The sequence below is a fragment of the Hemiscyllium ocellatum genome, chromosome 48 (genome assembly GCF_020745735.1).
Source record: "Hemiscyllium ocellatum isolate sHemOce1 chromosome 48, sHemOce1.pat.X.cur, whole genome shotgun sequence".
NCBI classification, from domain to species: domain Eukaryota; kingdom Metazoa; phylum Chordata; class Chondrichthyes; order Orectolobiformes; family Hemiscylliidae; genus Hemiscyllium; species Hemiscyllium ocellatum.
In genome coordinates, this window is record NC_083448.1 from 20,806,243 (window position 1) to 20,826,148 (window position 19,906).

At 49.3% G+C, this 19,906-nt stretch overlaps 1 protein-coding gene across 3 annotated transcripts in view; it reads right to left on the reverse strand.

The window, feature by feature from the left end:
- Window positions 1–19,906, reverse strand: part of adgra2 (adhesion G protein-coupled receptor A2) — a 144,594-nt gene that overhangs the window by 116,587 nt on the left and 8,101 nt on the right. Inside the window, exon 1 of one of the 3 annotated variants that reach the window (XM_060856738.1) lies at window positions 3,680–3,751. The exons of the other annotated variants lie outside the window; for them this stretch is intronic. Within the exon in view, the coding sequence (XP_060712721.1) occupies window positions 3,680–3,726 (47 nt within the window). The 5' untranslated portion in view covers window positions 3,727–3,751. Of the gene's footprint in view, window positions 1–3,679; window positions 3,752–19,906 lie in introns of those variants that run through there. 3 annotated transcript variants of the gene reach the window in all.

Sequence of the window (19,906 nt, forward strand, 5' to 3'; positions counted from 1 at the left end):
CTCCCACAGTATCCCGCACTTTCCCCCTCAGTATATCACACACTCCCACAGTATCCCGCACTGTCCCCCTCAGTATATCACACACTCCCACAGTATCCCGCACTGACCCCCTCAGTATATCACACACTCCAACAGTATCCCGCACTGACCCCCTCAGTATATCACACACTCCCACAGTATCCTGCACTGTCCCCCTCAGTATATCACATACTCCCACAGTATCCTGCACTGTGTCTCCCTCAGTATATCACACATCCCACAGTATCCTGCACTGACCCCCTCAGTATATCACATACTCCCACAGTATCCTGCACTGATCCCCCCCCCCAGTACATCACACACTCCCACAGTATCCCACACTGTCCCCCTCAGTATACCACACACTCCCACAGTATCCTGCACTGACCCCCTCAGTATATCACACACTCCCACAGTATCCTGCACTGTCCCCCTCAGTATATCACACACTCCCTCAGTATCCCGCACTGACCCCCTCAGTATATCACACACTCCCACAGTATCCCGCACTGACCCCCTCAGTACATCGCACACTCCCACAGTATCCTGCACTGTGTCCCCCTCAGTATACCACACACTCCCACAATATCCTGCACTGTCCCCCTCAGTATACCACACACTCCCACAGTATCCGCACTGACCCCCTCAGTATATCACACACTCCGACAGTATCCTGCACTGTGTCCCCCTCAGTATATCGCACACTCCCACAGTATCCTGCACTGTTCCCCTCAGTATATCACATACTCCCACAGTATCCTGCACTGTCCCCCTCAGTATATCACACACTCAAACTGTATCCCGCACTGACCCCTCAGTATATCACACACTCCCTCAGTATCCCGCACTGACCCCCTCAGTATATCGCACACTCCCACAGTATCCTGCACTGTCCCCCTCAGTATATTACACACTCCCACAGTATCCGCACTGACCCCCTCAGTATATCACATACTCCCACAGTATCCTGCACTGTCCCCCTAAGTATATCACACACTCCCTCAGTATCCCGCACTGACCCCCTCAATATACCACACACTCCCACAGTATCCTGCACTGTCCCCCCTCAGTATATCACACACTCCCACAGTATCCTGCACTGTCCCCCTCAGTATATTACACACTCCCACAGTATCCGCACTGACCCCCTCAGTATATCACACACTCCCACAGTATCCCGCACTGACCCCCTCAGTATATTATACACTCCCACAGTATCCCGCACCGTCCCCCTCATTATATTACACACTCCCACAGTATCCTGCACTGTGTCCCCCTCAGTATATCACACACTCCCACAGTATCCCACACTGTGTCTCCCTCAGTATACCACACACTCCCACAGTATCCTGCACTGTGTCTCCCTCAGTATACCACACACTCCCACAATATCCCGCACTGACCCCCTCAGTATATCTCACACTCCCACACTATCCCACACTGTCCACCTCAGTGTATCACACACTCCCACAGTATCCTGCACTGTCCCCCTCAGTATATCACACACTCCCACAGTATCCTGCACTGTCCACCTCAGTATATCACACACTCCCACAGTATCCCGCACTGTCCCCCCTCAGTATATCACACACTCCCACAGTATCCCGCACTTTCCCCCTCAGTATATCACACACTCCCACAGTATCCCGCACTGTCCCCCTCAGTATATCACACACTCCCACAGTATCCCGCACTGACCCCCTCAGTATATCACACACTCCAACAGTATCCCGCACTGACCCCCTCAGTATATCACACACTCCCACAGTATCCTGCACTGTCCCCCTCAGTATATCACATACTCCCACAGTATCCTGCACTGTGTCTCCCTCAGTATATCACACATCCCACAGTATCCTGCACTGTCCCCCTCAGTATATCACACACTCCCACAGTATCCTGCACTGTCCCGCTCAGTATACCACACACTCCCACAGTATCCTGCACTGACCCCCTCAGTATATCACATACTCCCACAGTATCCTGCACTGATCCCCCCCCCCAGTACATCACACACTCCCACAGTATCCCACACTGTCCCCCTCAGTATACCACACACTCCCACAGTATCCTGCACTGTCCCCCCTCAGTATATCACACACTCCCACAGTATCCTGCACTGACCCCCTCAGTATATCACACACTCCCACAGTATCCTGCACTGACCCCCTCAGTATATCACACACTCCCACAGTATACTGCACTGTTCCCCCTCAGTATATCACACACTCCCACAGTATCCTGCACTGTCCCCCTCAGTATATCACACACTCCCACTATATCCCGCACTGTCCCCCTCAGTATATTACACACTCCCACAGTATCCTGCACTGTTCCCCCTCAGTATATCTCACACTCCCACAGTATCCTGCACTGTCCCCCTCAGTATATCACACACTCCCACAGTATCCTGCACTGTTCCCCCTCAGTATATCTCACACTCCCACAGTATCCTGCACTGTCCCCCTCAGTATATCACACACTCCCACAGTATCCTGCACTGTGTCTCCCTCAGTATACCACACACCCCCACAGTATACTGCACTGTCCCCCTCACTATATATCACACTCTCCCACAGTATCCTGCACTGTGTCTCCCTCAGTATACCACACACTCCCACAATATCCTGCACTGTCCCCCTCAGTATACCACACACTCCCACAGTATCCGCACTGACCCCCTCAGTATATCACACACTCCCACAGTATCCTCCACTGTCCCCCTCAGTATATCTCACACTCCCACAGTATCCGCACTGACCCCCTCAGTATATCACACACTCCTACAGTATCCTGCACTGTGTCCCCCTCAGTATATCGCACACTCCCACAGTATCCTGCACTGTTCCCCTCAGTATATCACATACTCCCACAGTATCCTGCACTGTCCCCCTCATTATATCACACACTCCCACAGTATCCTGCACTGTTCCCCCTCAGTATATCTCACACTCCCACAATATCCCTCACTGACCCCCTCAGTATATCACACACTCCCACAGTATCCTGCACTGTCCCCCTCAGTATATCACACACTCCCTCAGTATCCCGCACTGACCCCCTCAGTATATCACACACTCCCACAGTATCCCGCACTGACCCCCTCAGTACATCGCACACTCCCACAGTATCCTGCACTGCGTCCCCCTCAGTATACCACACACTCCCACAGTATCCTGCACTGTCCCCCTCAGTATACCACACACTCCCACAGTATCCGCACTGACCCCCTCAGTACATTATACACTCCCACAGTATCCTGCACTGTGTCCCCCTCAGTATACCACACACTCCCACAATATCCCGCACTGACCCCCTCAGTATATCACACGCTCCCACAGTATCCCGCACTGACCCCCTCAGTATATTATACACTCCCACAGTATCCTGCACTGTTCCCCCGCAAGTATATCTCACACTCCCACAGTATCCCACACTGTCCCCCTCAGTATATCACACACTCCCACAGTATCCTGCACTGTCCCCCTCAGTATATCACATACTCCCACAGTATCCTGCACTGTGTCTCCCTCAGTATATCACACACTCCCACAGTGTCCTGCACGGTCTCCCTCCCAGTTTTTATCTCACACTCCCAAGGAATGCTGCACTTCCCCACTGACGTCCCATTCCTCTGGGAGTATCTCACAGCTAGGCGTACCTGTCTCCCTCCCCAGCGTTGTTCTCCTTCCCCAATAGGGAGCCCATGGAAGTCTGGGTTAGTTGTTATTCAGCAGCTGACTGGCCGATCCAACCTTCCTGACTGTGTCCCTGGTCTGAACCGCCTCAGAGTGTTTCAGGGTGAACTTGCAGCAAGCTGTGGCCTGGACCCAATCGTTACTGACTCCCTGCTGGAACAGCCTGTCACCAGGTCCATGCACAGGAACTCAGCATGGACCAAGGAAGCCTTCTCAACTTCAGACTGACCACCAGAGGCAACACAAGGTCAGAACGCCTCAGCACAGGCCATTCAGCCCCTCCATTGGATGCAAAGGGCTGGGGGAGGCCATTCAGCCCTTTGAGCCTGTTATACAAGACTGGGAGCAGGACGTTCAGCCCCTCCTGTCGGTGTCACTGTTGAGGTGATCCTGGGTGATTGTTCTCCCATTTCCCTTTACTTCCAGTCGTCTATGGGAGTGTGATCGCAATATAGGAAGTCGGGCTGGAAATTCCCTCATTCCCAAAGGCACCACGTAAATGCTGCAAGTTGTTGCTAAGTCCCTCCCCTTATATTTGCCAACGGTTTCAAACAATTAAATCCACACGATGCGACCTTTTCCAAACCGACTTGGGAGTTTTGAGAGGGCTTGTGTGTTACAGATGATTACATCTGCAATAAATGTCGTTGGTTGCAAATTACGTCATTTCAAGTGGATCAGTTAGCACAACAGTTAGTGGCGCTGTAGAATTTATAAGAGTTAGGGGGTGTTATAGATGGCAGTTATAGGAAGGGAGAAAAAAAAACCACAGATATAACCAGGTAGATGGGTCAACTCCAGGAAAGGTAGGAGAGGTAGGCGGGTAGTACAGGAGTCTTCTGTGGCTATCCCCATTTCAAACAAGTATGCTGTTTTGGAAAATATAGGGGGTGATGGATTCTCAGGGGAATGGAGCACCAACAGCCAGGTTTCTGGTATTAAGGCTGGCTCTAATGCAATGATAGATATGTCAGGTTCCAAGTGATCGATTGCGACAGGGGCCTCTTAGAGGCACAGACAGATGTTTCTATGGCCAGCAGTGAAAAACCAGAATGGTGTATTGTCTCCCTGGTGCTGGGATCAAGGATGTCTCAGAGAGGGTGCAGAATGTTCTCAAAGGGGAGAGGGATCAGCAGGAGGTCATTGTACACATAGGGAAGGCAAAGGATGAGATTGTGAAGGGAGAATATCGAAAGTTCGGCAGGAATTTAAAAAGCAGGTCCTCGAGAATAATAATATCTGGATTATTCCCAGTGCTACAAGCCAGTGAGGGCAGGAATAGGAGGATGGAGCAGGTGAATGCATGGCTGAGGAGCTGGTGTATGGGAGAAGGATTCACATTTATGGATCATTGGAATCTCTTCTGGGGTAGAAGCGGCCTGTACAAGAAGGACGGATTGTAACTGAATTGGAAGGGGACTAACATACTGGCAGGGAGAATTGCTAGAACTGCTCGGGAGGATTTAAACTAGTAAGGGTTGGGGGGAATCCAGGGAGATAGTGAGGAAAGAGATCAATCTGAGACTGGTACAGTGGGAAAAGGAGCGAGTCATTCAGGACAGTCAGGGACAAAGCAGAGAACAAGGGAGGACTGATCAATTAAATTGCATTTATTTCAATGCAAGGGGCCTAACAGTGAAGGCAGATGAACTCAGGGCATGGTTAGGAACATGGGACTGGGATATCATAGTAATTACAGAATCATGGCTCAGGGATGGGCAGGACTGGCAGCTTAATGTTCCAGGATACAAATGCAACAGGATGGATAGAAAGGGAGGCAAGAGAGGAGGAGGTGTGGTGATTTGGATAATGGACAGCGTTACAGCTGTACTGAGGGAGGAAATTCCCGGAAATACATCAGGGAAGTTATTTGGGTGGAACTAAGAAATAAGAAAGGGATGATCACCTTATTGGGATTGTATTATAAACCCCCCAATAGTCAGAGGGAAATTGAGAAACAAATTTAGAAGGAGATCTCAGTTATCTGTAAGAATAATAGGAAGTTATGGTAGGGGATTTTAACTTTCCAAACATAGACAGAGACTGCCATAGTGTTAAAGGTTTAGATGGAGAGGAATTTGTTAAGTGTGTACAAGACAATTTTCTGATTCAGTATGTGGATGTACCTACTAGAGAAGATGCAAAACTTGACTTACTCTTGGGAAATAAGGCAGGGCAGGTGACTGAGGTGTCAGTGGGGGAGCACTTTGGGGCCAGCGACCATAATTCTATTAGATTTTATATAGTGATGGAAAAGCATAGATCAGATCTAAAAGTTGAAGTTCTGATGGAGAAAGGCTAATTTTGATGGTATTTTTGAAGAACATTCAAAAGTTGATTGGAGGCAGATGTTCACAGGTAAAGGGACGGCTGGAAAATGGGAAGCCTTCAGGAATGAGAGAACAAGAATCCAGAGAAAGTGTATTGCTGTCAGGGTGAAAGGGAAGGCTGGTAGGCATAGGGAATGCTGGATGACTAAAGAAATTGAGGGTTTGGTGAAGAAAAAGAAGGAAGCATATGATCGAGTGAATCCTTAGAAGAGTATAAAGGAGGTAGGAGTATACTTAAGAGGGAAATCAGGAGGGCAAAAAGGGGGCATGAGATAGCTTTGGCAAATAGAATTAAGGAGAATCCAAAGGGTTTTTACAAATACATTAAGGACAAAAGGATAACTAAGGAGAGAATAGGGCCCCTCAAAGATCAGCAAGGTGGCCTTTGTGTGGAGCCACAGAAAATGGGGGAGATACTAAATGAATATTTTGCATCAGTATTTACTGTGGAAAAGGATATGGAAGATATGGACTGCAGGGAAATAGATGGTGACATCCTGCAAAATGTCCAGATTACACAGGAGGAAGTGCTGGATGTCTTGAAACGGGTAAAGGTGGATAAATCCCCAGGACCTGACCAGGTGTACCCGAAAATTCTGTGGGAAGCTAGAGAAGTGATTGCTGAGCCTACTGCTGAGATACTTGTTTCATCGATAGTCACAGGTGAGGTGCTGGAAGACTGGAGGTTGGCTAATGTGGTGCCACTGTTTAAGAAGGGTGGTAAGGACAAGCCAGGGAACTATATACCGGTGAATCTGATCTCAGTGGTGGGCAAGTTGTTGGAGGGAATCCTGAGAGACAGGATGTACATGTATTTGGAAAGGCAAGGACTGATTAGGGATAGTCAACATGGCTTTGTGTGTGGGAAATCATGTCTCACAAACTTGATTGAGTTTTTTGAAGAAGTAACAAAGAGGATTGATGAGGGCAGAGCGGTGGATGTGATCTATATGGACTTCAGTAAGGCATTCGACAAGGTTCCCCGTGAGAGACTGATGAGCAAGGTTAGATCTCATGGAATACAGGGAGAACTATCCATGTGGATGCAGAACTGGCTCAAAGGTAGAAGACAGAGGGTGGTGGTGGAGGGTTGTTTTTCAGAATGGAGGCCTGTGACCAGTGGAGTGACACAAGGATCGGTGCTGGGTCCACTGCTTTTCAACATTTATATAAATGATTTGGATATGAACAGGAGATATAGTTAGTAAGTTTGCAAATGACACCAAAATTGGAGGTGTAGTGGAGTGTGAAGAGGGTTACTTCAGATGACAACAGGATTTGGTCCAGGTGGGTCAATGGGCTGAGAAGTAGCAGATGGAGTTTAATTCAGATAAATGCGAGGTGCTGCATTTTGGGAAAGCAAATCTTAGTGGGACTTATACACTTAATGGTAAGGTCCTAGGGAGTGTTGCTGAACAGAGAGACCTTGGAGTGCAGGTTCATAGATCCTTGCAAGTAAAGTCACATAAAATTATGAGGGGCATGAATAGGATAAATCGACAAAGTCTTTTCCCTGGGGTGGGGAGTCCAGAACTAGACGGCATAGGTTTAGGGTGAGAGGGGAAAGATATAAAAGAGACCTAAGGGAGAACGTTTTCACACTGAGGGTGGTGCATGTATGGAATGAGCTGCCAGAGGAAGTGGTGAAGGCTGGTACAATTGCAATATCCAAAAGGTATCTGGATGGGTGTGTGAATAGGAAGGGTTTGGAGGGAAATAGGCCAAGTGCTGGTAAATGGGACTAGTTAAGGTAGGGATATCTGGCCGGCATGGACGAGATGGGCTGAAGAGTCTGTTTCTGTGCTGTATATCTCTTTGACTTTCTGACTGCAGCAACCTTTGCTGTTTTCACATTCTATTCCTGAAAATAACTGACAATCTGAACAGGCTCCAATGGGACATTTACAATGACTGAAGGGGAACAGCAGTCCGCTGGGGGATAGTTGATGTGGATCCCTGCAGAATCATAGAATCCCTACAGTGTGAAACAGGCACTTTGACCCCAACAAGTCCACACCAACCCTCTGAAGGGTATTCCACCCAGACCCATTTCCCTACCTGATTAGTTTACAGTTACCATGACTGATGCGTCTAATCTACACACCCATGAACACTGTGGGCAATTTAGCATGGTCAATCCACCTAAACTACACATCTTTGGACTGTGGGAGGAAACCGGAGCACCCGGAGAAAACCCACACAGACACGGGGAGAATGTGCAAACTCCACACAGACAGTCGCCTGAGGCTGGAATTGAACCCAGTCCCTGGTGCTGTGAGGCAGCAGTGCTAACCACTGTGTCACCGTGCCACTCTACGCCAGAGATGTTGGTCTGTGAAACAGGACATTGGGTGGACCTTCCTGTTCAGCTTTTCCTTCTCGACTTCAGCTCAGCTGAAACTCTGGTGCTGACCACAAAGCCCATCCGCGGACACATCTGACTCACTCTGGTCCCCGGTCCAGCAACACCTCGTATTTACCCCCACTCACATCCTCTGTTCCCTCCTTCAAACTGTCACTCCGATGCTTCCAACATTACAACCATGACAGAGCTCAGAGTGTCTCCAATTCCCATCGGAGACGGAGCTCTTGGGTCACTGGAGCTAACATCCTACTGGGTGTCAGGGTCAGGTCTGGTTTGCTGCTGTTTTCTGAGCACCCTCGTGATATTCCCTGGGATGAGCGATGCGATTGTGTGGATCCTGTCTCTTGTCCCTTCTCCCACTGTAGCACCAGGTTACACTGTGATGGTGAGAGGGTCAAAAGCAGCACTGTGCTGGTGGACGGAGACCGGCCCATACTTCCGGCTGACACCTCCAGTGCCTGACTGCAGGGAGTGCTGTCTTTCAGGGTGGATTACAGTCTCTGAGCTGAAAGTAAAGCTGTAGAACAACGAGAGTTCTCCCGTCTGTCCACAGGGCTTCAGTAACACCCAGATTAACCAGGTTTTTAATTCATTGCTCCTTCCCTGCTGTGGACAAAACAACCTCTCTCAAAGTAAAAGGGGGAGCCTTTTTTAAAATTCATTCACAGGACGAGGGCGTCACTGGCTCAGTCAGCATTTATTGCCCAACTCTAATAGCCCAGAGAGCACACAGGAATCATCCACATTGCGGTGGGTCTGAAGTAACATACATTAGCTCAGGATTGATGGAAGATTTGGGGAGAGATTTGGGGACAGTGAGATGAGTTTGAGGATCGATACAGGGATATGGGAAGTTAGTGAAGCAGTTGTGTTATTCCAACAGCCTCTTGTGAAGGGAGGGATGGAAGAGAATCGTCTGTTTGGCCTGGTGAGGCAGTTCAGAGTGAGAGAGAGAGAGATGAAGCCAGCAGGAAACCATGTCAGCGGGACAGACCGCTACTAATGACTTAAATTTTGGGGGAAGAAATCTGAACAAGAGCCATTTCTGAGCAGGGTCACTATGTGTGCCTCATTTGTTCCTGTCTCCTGTATTCTCTCACATTGCAGAGCTATGTAATAAAACATACGCCCTCATTGGCCAGAAAGACGCTGCTGTGTGAAAGGCATCATTTGTTAAAGACAGGATTTCCCATTGGATTAACTGGTGCCTCCTGGAAGCAGGGACAACATCAATTAGCATCCTTCCACTTCCTGTTCAATCACTTCCGTCCATGTTCCACTGAGGAGAGTTAAGAAATACTTGCACTGACATTTTCCCTCTCGGCCACATTCCCCGAGTGACGTTCAATCCCACCCTGGGTGCACATTCTATCTCAATGTCACTCTGTCTGGAATCCTCTCGTTTTTGATCTCAAACACACTCAGTCAATGAGCTGCCCCAGCCTGAAAATTCAGTGAAGGACTTTCTCTCTCTGTCAGAGATATTTCAGAACGCCCTCTCATCACACAAAAAATAATGCCTTGGTTTCTTGTCTCTCAAATTGAACATAGAGTTATAGAGAGGTACAGCATGGAAACAGACCCTTCAGTCCATCCCATCCATGCTGACCAGATATCCCAACCCAATCTAGCCATTTCATACTTAGTGACATCTACCACGTTCTAACCTGTTCACCGTGCCTGTGGAAGTCTCCTTGCACTGTCTCCCCTCTACAACTTCCACCTCCACCCAGTTATATGTTATCAGCCAATTTGGAAATCAGTCCCCCACATCCAAATCATGGAAGCAGACCGTGAACAGTTGTGATCCGAGCTCTGATCCATTTGATTCACCACCAGGAACAGTCTTCCCTTCACCCAGAATTATCTATTTCTTTGTCCTCTCTGCCTTCCTAATGGTAACCAATTCTCAATCTGCACCAGCACACTCACCCCCAGTGTGAGGGGGCCATGTCAGATTCACCTGCAGGCCCCTGTGCACAAACCCATGGTCTGAAAGGGAACCTCATGGTGCACTGGAGCTGGGCCAGGTCTTCGAGAACACCAAGCAGGGAGGGGCTAAGCAGAATCTTATCGTCGTCATACAGCATGGAAATAGATCATTTGGTCCAACAAAAAATAAGTAATGGATTTGACAAGTTGAGTGCATCAAAACCTTCCACTATTTGGAATGCTCACTCCAATTTCCCAGTGGAACCCTGTCTGAGTCTGGGCCCAAGTCTGAGCCTGGGCCCAAGTCTGAGCCTGGGCCCGAGTCTGAGCCTGGGCCTGAGTCTGAGACGGAGTCTGAGCCTGGGCCTGAGTCTGGGCCTGAGTCTGAGTCTGAGCCTGGGCCTGAGCCTGGGCCTGCCTTTGTCAGTATCTTGCCCAGTACCCCTTGTGAGCAAGGCTGGACCTGCTCAGAGATGTTTCTGTTTCTTCTACAATAAGGCAACCAAACCCCTGCACAGCTCTCTAACATGGACATGCCACCATTTGGGAACAACGGGTCCAGAGGTGGGGACAAGCAGTTGGCCCAGCAGTGCCCCAGCCACTCCCATTGCCTGTGCCAGCTCAGTCACTTCCCCAGTGTGGCATTCTCACACTGAGCCCAGCAGCCCATCTCATTGAAGGCAACAAAATGTTCCAAGGTGCTATCGGCCCTAAGTTAACGAGGTAACTTCTGCTCCGATGTGTCCCTGGCAGTTCATTCTGCTTCCGAGTCATTGACCATCTTGTGAGTACAGATGGGATGAGGCAAGGAGCACTGGGCCTTTGGTGGGAGTGAGTGGGCGACTGAGCTAGCCTTTTCCTGTTGACCTTGTGACCTGATTGTGTTGTTGCTGTTTCTCTGTTCCCAAGGATGTTAGAACGACATTCCCACGTCCATCCGTGTTATTTCAGCCAAATCCAGATCAATATCCCAAAGGTTAAACGTCACCACGATTTAGTTTTCAGGCACAAAGTCAAATCGAGACAGCAGAACTTTGTCCTCTTGTCTGAGGTGAGGGAGGGTTAAACACAAATCTTCACCAAAAGGAGATTTTGAGATGTGGAACGATGCTGTGAGTGAATCGTGCAGCTTTCTTCCTGGTGCAGAGTGTCAGGGAGGCATGCATTAGGCTGTTCCAAAGTCTAGAACACACAAGAAACGCTTGCATTTCTCTCCAAAGTGCTGGACTGTCACTGACAGGTAGTGTTGGTTCTAATGTCACAAACTTCAGCCTCTGAGCTGCAGTAAATCTCAGAGAGAGAGGGAGACAGAGAGAGAGAGAGAGACAGAGAGAGAGAGAGAGGGAGAGAGAGAGAGAGAGAGAGACAGAGAGACAGAGAGAGAGAGAGACAGAGAGAGAGAGAGACAGAGAGAGAGAGAGAGACAGAGAGAGAGAGAGAGGGAGAGAGAGAGAGAGAGAGACAGACAGACAGACAGACAGACAGAGAGAGAGAGAGAGAGAGATGACGAGAGTCACCCAGGCCCTGTAGAGTCAGTCCTACAGCCCTCCACGGGCTAGGCCTGTCCCAGGGGTAGCACAAACCCATGTGTCCAGCAGAAACAGCTGGTTTGCGGGAGTGGGGCTAGTCAGGCTCCTGCAGATCAGGTTCAGAAATGCTCAGTGTGAGGGCAAGAGGGAGCAGATAGTGATGAATATCCCATTCGGACTGAGGGTGCATGTGTCATTGACAGCAACAGTCAGAGGAGCAACAGTCAGAGGAGCAACAGAGGGAGACCGGAAAACTGGGCTGTGACTGTGGGAATCTGTGTGATCATGACCAATCACCAAAACCCTGCAGCAGGCTCTCTATTCAAGGATCGCAAACCTGAAGGAGGGTTCCCTGACCTATCAAATTCCTTTTCCTCTGTCAAACTGTTCTCTAAATCTGCTTTCCCAGCCCGAGTAGCTCTGTTTGCAGTCTGCTGGCATGTGCTTTCCAATCAAGGTTTATGGAAGCTATTTAAAGGCAAGTTGTTGTTGCAAAAACAACAAATTCCAGAGATCACGACGGGTCAGACAACATCCATGGAGAGAGAGCAAGCTAATGTTTTTGAGTCCAGATGATTCTTCATCAGAGCATTCTCACATTCCCATCAATTTATCTCAATGATCAACACCTTTTCTCTAACCCCCCTCCTCTCAGCATGTTCCCCACTCCCTAACTACTGCAGAAATGCTGCTGCCTCCACACTTCAGTTCAGCTCTGATGGACAGTCATCTCCACGCGAAATGTTAACTTCTTCCCTCTCCATGTTCCACTTTCTCCCACAGTCCAAAGATGTACAGAGGTCAGGTGGATTGGCCATGCTAAATTGCCTGTAATGTTAGTCAGAGGGGAATGGGTCTGGGTGGGTTGCTGTTCGGTGGGTCGGTGTGGACTGGTTGGGCTGAAGGGCCTGTTTCCACACTGTAGGGAATCTAATAATCTAATTGGTTGTTTTCAGTACCGATTCCAGCACCTGCAGGAGTTTGCTTTTGCTGTTGGGTTGCAGTGTTGTTCTCTGGCCAGCAGTGCCTCTTGTGGCAGTACTGAGCAATCTCAGAGCTCCAGGGTGACAGAGACAGCTCGAGGTCCTGCAGAACAAGCTGACTGGCTAATGCCATGTTTCTGACAGTGGGCCATCCAGAAAAGCTCTGTGTTTTACGGTCCATGGGATCTTCCTGTGCCCTCGGATGGCTGCCCCAGGGCCAGCACGTGGCCCTATGCCCAAGCAGAAGGTTTTGATCAGGCTGTGCAGACTGTAGCAACACATCCCGAGCAGCTGCCCTGAGTGGGGAGCTCTGTTCAAACCCAGTGCCCTCAGAGCAGGTGGCCTGCACTCCAGCTCTCTGTTTGTCTTTGGGATCTCTCAGCAGTGTTTGCATGACGTCTTACTGTAGACCTACGCTGTTCAATTACTGTAAACAGGAAATGGTCACTTTGCCAAGTCAATTATTTCCACGACAGAGCAGTTTGCAGAGCTGCCTTTCAGACAGATATACACTCTCACACACAGACAGACACACACAACCCCCAGGGTCCCTCCCAGTGAATCCCGGAGCATCATGAACTGCTGGCATTCACATGGCTCTGTGCTGTTGGCTGCACTGAGCACACTGCCACTATCCTGGCTCAACAACTTCACCAGGCCAAGCACACTCTCAACAAATTCCTCAGGCTTCTGTCTTACTGCAGCAGTGACCCATCCCAAACAGAGAGGCCCCTTCATGCCTTCCCTATGACCCCTCACCAGCCAGCATCCCCTGGTAAACCTGCAGCAGATGACTGCTGAGGTGGTGCTGTTTGGTAATACTCAGCTTGCCCTCACTGGGATTCCTGGGGGCCCCACGTGCTCTCCGAATGGCTTCTGCAGCATCCTTGGGAAAAGGGCCATAGTCAGACAGCTACCCTACAAGCCTGAGGCTGACAGAGGGCACACACTCTGTGAGCCAGTGTTGATCCTGATCACATCATTTCTCACTGGATATCACACTCAAAAGCAGTCTCTCAGGTTCCCTCGGTGGTTTGAACGACAGGTGAAGGGAGCTGGGTCACACTGCTACCGGACAGCGCCAACATACACGCTGTTCGCCACCAACGGGAAGCTGCCATCAAGTCAGAAAGATTTTCAACCTATCACACACACACACACAAGAGAGTAATGTGGTACACGGGTTTTAGTGCCAGTGTGATGCCAAGTATGTAGGTCACATGCTCCAAGGGCTGGTGGATCATACCAAAGCTTATCTTCCCTTATAGAGTTCACATTGAGCAAGGTACTAACCAGTGTCTCACAACACAGTGTCCAACACTGGATACAATCCTTCAACAGGACAGCATTTGCTGGATAATCCTGAATGTGTGGGAATTACACTGACAGGCCTGTACAGAATGATCACTTAGGCCTGTAGCGTGACACACTGGCGTGTTCTGGAAGCTACACATGTTATTTCCCAGGGCTCTGCTCTTTACAGACACACAGAACATATCCACACACTGCGACTGCTTCAACTCAACAGATTGGCTCATTCTCCAGTTCACATCTCAGGCAATGCCCTGACCAACCACTGCCTACCTGCCAACTGAACAAAGCCTGGTGGTTAACTGGCAATTGGCATTAATTGGTGCATTCTCCATGGCAACACCTCAACCAATCAGAGTCCACTTGCCATCTGCACTCTCTTATATGTTCTGTATGTTACTTCCCTTTTCTTGGTATTTTTGTGAATTGTCCTGATGAGGACAGGATCAAATACTTCCACAAGATGTGTTTTCTCTCGGTTACCTCATTGCTCGGGAGCAAGCTTCATGAGAAAGACCAACATTTCTTGTTCATCCCTGGAGATGCTCTCGAGAAGGTGGGGGGGGAGCTGCCTTATTGAACTACTGTAGTCCACCTGCTGTGGGTTGACCCACAATCCCCTTAGGGAGGGAATTCCAGGATTTTGACCAGTGACACCGAAGGAATCAGGAAACATTTCCTAATCAGGATAGTGAGTGGCATGGAAGGGAACTAGCAGGGGGTGGTGTTCCCATGTATCTGCTGCCCCTCGTCCTTCCAGATGGAAGTGGTCATGGGTTTGGAAGGTGCTGTCTGAGGAACTCAGGGGAATCGCTGCAGTGCATCTTGTGGACACAGTAAACCTGCAGATGCTGGAATCCAAGGGAGACAGGCAGGAGGCTGGAGGAACACAGCAAGCCAGGCACCATCAGGAGGCAGAGAAGTCAATGTTTTGGTTGTAACCCTTCTTCAACACCCCCCCGCCCCCCCCCCGATGCTGCCTGGCTTGCTGTGTTCTTCCAACCTCCTGCCTGTCTACCGTCCATCTTGTAGATGGCACACACTGCTGCAAGTGAGTGTCAGTGGTGGAGGGAGGGGATGTTTGTGGACGTGGTGCCAATCTAGTGAGCTGCTTTGTCCTGAACAGTATCAAGCTTGTCAAGTGTGGTCAGGGCTGGACCTGCTGGGGATGAAGATCTGAGCTTGTTTTCCTGTGAAGGCTGCATCTCTTCCTGACAATCTCATTTTTCCCTGTCTACACAGCAACACGTTTCACCGTCCAGTATGGAAAGCGGACATTAACTTTCAAAAGAGAACTGAATATTGATCAACAACTCCAAATGTTTCAACAGCTAGGTCCTTCTAAAGAGCCAGCACAGTCAGAATAGGCTCTACATCTTGATAGTGCCTACCCCATCCTCAGCAGGTCTCCAATTGTTTCAGTTCTTCAATGACTGTCCCATGTATCACAGAGAGATATTTGTAAAGAGCGAGATCGCCATGAGATGGATGACCGTTCGATTCATCATTTGGATCTTCAGTTCTGTAGAATGCACACGTGAAACACAAACTCGGTTCTTCTCCCCAGGGAAGCTGGTGGGACCTTGTGCATTTTTCCACCACTTTCTACATTGAGTTTTCGGCTTTTATTTTCTGTGGGAAATGTACCTCAAAGAGGCCCAACAGCCCTCAGTCTCATCAAAAGGCAGCAGTTCTGCAGAGTGTCGAACACCCTGAGTCCCACCCCAGCTGAAGGCAAATCCCTCCCACAGACCCCAGCACTGAGTCACAGCTGGAGAAGACCCAGGCTGAGACAGAGCGTTCCTGTGTGGGCCTCCAGTAAATGTGGCTGAGAGGCGTGCTCTGTTCACACAGCTCACTTCCAGCGGTGGGGAGAGCAATCTCACACACCAGCGTTACAGCTGCTTGCACACAAACATCCCGAGCTCGGAAGCTGCTGGAATCCAAACACAAACGAGACAGGGACAAACATCCTGCTTTCCTGAGGATGGTTTCCCCACAGTCAGACAACAGGGACGCGGACAGTGGGCTGAATGGACACCGGCAACACTGGGTAATCTGGACACTGTGCTGCCTCGATTCACTCACTGAGTCTGCCTCTGCATTATCACTCACTGCTGTGGGGGAGGGAGGGGGAATCAGAAAGCTAATGGGCACGCTCTCCTACCCTGGTACATGCCAATGAGAGACCTCTGTTCATGAGAAAGACCGAGCCAGACGCTGAGACCTCAGTTTAAGTCTGGGCAAAATGAAGGCCAAACCTGATCAGAGTATCAGAGGGCGTCCAGCATGTGGGAAACATCAATACAGCTCAGCTCTCCACCCCCACCCCCACCCCCACCCTCCCACTCCCCCCTCACCCAGGGCACAGCACATGACAAACAGGATCCCCAATTCCCAGTTCCCCAATCACCATGAGGTGGGTGGTTAGGTATCTGTGGAATCAACTCCTCAAACACTCTCACTTGCAAATTCAGCTCCTCAATTCACTCCCTATGAAGAACATTCAAACACACAATCCAGACTGTCACAGGGTCAGTGCTGAGGGAGGGCATGGACACTGAGCAGTTAAAATGTACTTCAACCAAACCAACCTGGAACAGGAAGCTAGATTCAGTGATAGCAAGTCTGCACTTTTCTGAACATCCCTCTGACATCTCGTATCATCCTTCCCTGCTTCAAGGTGACCAAGCTCAGCTCCTCCACTGCTCCATCACTGAAACTATTACAGGAAACCTCCAGGGTTCTGCCTTGAGAGCATTGTCATCCTCTCTAAAGTCTGGTTCTCACTGGCCAACACCCTACGGTGACCAGAACAATTCCGAGAGATGCCAGTTTTCCTGCAAATTTGTCAAAGTGACTGTAGACAGAGCCAGTGGTTGAAGGGGTACAGCTCCTGCCTGAACTGTGTGTAAAGTATGACAGATAGACATACGGCTGGGTCAACTTTCCCTACATTTTAACTCCAGCTGGGTTCAAACATGGCTTCGATCCACATCCACATTCAAGCACTCTTTCACCACACAGATTACAAGCCAATCTTTCACCATCTGATAAGTGCACTCAGCAGGGAGAGGGAGAGGTTAGAAATTACTGTCAGCTGTAGCTCTCCTGCAATGGCTTTTAATGAGCCATCAAATCCTTTCTGTCAACAGGCACAGCAAATCAGGATCTGTTCCTCTTTCACAACTACTTACAGCTACAGGCTGCTCACTCTCCTCCTCAAACCTGCTTCCCAGCAACAAGAGGCCATTCAGCCCCTCAAGACAGACACACAGAGACAGGAGGAAGCCATTCAGCCCCTTCAAGCCCAGGGACAGGCGGACATGAGGCCCTGGGGTCTTTCACACAGGAGTAAGAGGTGTCCATTTACAGTTAGTAAATGGTGCTTGTGAGACTGAAGATGAAGGATTTGAGCTGCGCTGCACTGATACCTTTACTCACTGGGCAATGTTCATTTGTAAGTGGTGTGTTTGACCAGGAACTATCAGTGACACTCATGCACTCACAGTGAGTGAGATGTATCACAAGTATTATTTCAGTCACTCTGTAAGTGTGACCCATCTCCTGAGCAGGTCTTGCTGCCTTCTTTCCTCAGGGTGTGAGTGAGGGCCAAGCAGCACGGATGTGGGTGTTAGCCTGGGTGTAACGGAATGGAACCAAGCTAACACATGGGAGAGACAAGGTTCACATAAGCAAAGTGCACACAGCACGCTCCAGTCACCAACATTATGTTTAAGTCTCATTCAATCTGGTGGTGTGTGGTACTGTACCTTGCTGGAGCCGAGATACTAGGGAACCACTCTCAGGTTGGCTGCAGATCCCACACAGTATGCTGCAGGGAACCCTGTCGCTCTCAGCCCCACGGCCTGCAGGTTTACCACCCTCATGTTCTGATCCAATTTCCCTCAGAAATCCTTGAAAAAAACCCTCTCCCTCCAGCAGCCACCTCAGCAGCAAATTCCAGCTCATTCCCACTGGCTATCCTCACACCTTCCTGCGTCTCCCTGAAAAGCACAAGCTCAGACATCGGCTCAGGGGATCAGCTTGGGTCAACTATTCCAAACGGCTCTTCTCATGTACATCTCCCACATCTCCCCTGGTCAAGACCAACCTTTCCAGCCACCTCGTGTTGCTCAAACACCCCCAGAACCATTCTGCTTGGTCTCCACGGCACAACCTCCCAACATTTCCAACATGTGGTGACCAGAACAGGGCACAGTACCCAACAGGGCTGAGCCAGGCGTCAATGGAACAATTCACCATGTTTATAACAGAAGTGGAAACTTCAATGTGCCTGCTTTGATCAAGATCTGGCATTGTTCCCCTGGTTTTGTGTTCAATGTCTCGAATTCAGCAGCATGTTGTTCAGCGTTGCCCAGTCCACTCCTCAATCACTGCTAAACCTGAACCTTTTTACCTTCTGCTGATCAGAACTACAACCGAGGAGAATACTTCACATTGTGAAGATAAGATGGTTGCACTCTGGTTGTCGTGTCCCTGATTACTCTTCCGTCCTGGGACATTTGGTCCATTTTGCTTCCTGCTATCTCTTGTGCCAAATGCACCATCTCTCAATCTCAACCTCACCTCCTGGGTGGCCCTTGGAAAGCCAGTCAACAATCCAGTGCAGACCAGCCTTCTCAAGCTCAGTGTTACCACAGCAAGTCAGGCCTGACCAACACTGATCAAACCTCACTCTGTGTTCCAACATCCAAGTCACCGCTCTGCAGTGATCCTTATACTGACCTTGAGAAACATCACTCCCTGATGAAGGGCTTTTGCCCAAAACATCGATTCTCCTGCTCCTCGGATGCTGTCGTTTTCCAGCACCACTCTAATCTTGACTCTAATCTCCAGCGTCTGCAGTACCCACTTTCGCCTTAAGAAACACTACTGTCTACCATCATTCTGTCTGAAACATGAATTTCTCTTTCCTTGCACTGCAGCCTACCAGCCCATGAGCAGAGCACACAAGATCTGAGAACATGTGGGGACATTCAGCCCGTTGACCAGACTGTACCATTCCACTAGATTACAGCTGGTCTGGCTGTGATCTCAACTCCACTTTCCCATTCGTCCATCATGACTCTCGCCTCCCTTTCTCCACAGTAAGAGAGTAATCGAGTCATGGGTACTGGGTCAACTGCTGTTTGTCATTTATATAAAAGATTTGGATGAAAATATTGAAGGATAGGTTCGTAAATTTGCGGATGATACCAGAATTGGTGGGACAGTACCAAACTGAAGAACGTTAGCTAAGATCACAAAGGAATCTTAATCCATTGAGTCAATGGGCCGAGAAAGAGAAGATGGATTTTAACCTGGATAAATGCGAGGTGTTCATTTTGGGGAAACATACAGGGACAGAACTTACACAATTAATGGTAGGGCCCTGGGGAGTGTTGTCAAACAGAGAGATCTGGGCTGGAGGAATTTAGTTCATTGAAAGCTGCATCAGAGGTAGACTCAATGATTAAGGTGGCATTTGGCTGCTTGCCTTCATTGCTCACACCGCTGAGTCCAGGATTTGGGGTGGTATGTTGTAGTTGTTGCAGGACATTGGTGAGGCCATTTCTGGGGCCCAGTGTACATTTCTGGTCAGCCTGCCATAGGAAGGCAATTATTACATTGATTTAAAAAGATTAAAAGGATGTTACTGGGACTGAAGGATTGGAGTTATAAGGACAGGCTGGAAAGGCTGGGATTTGTTTTCACTCAAACTGAGGATGTTGAGGAG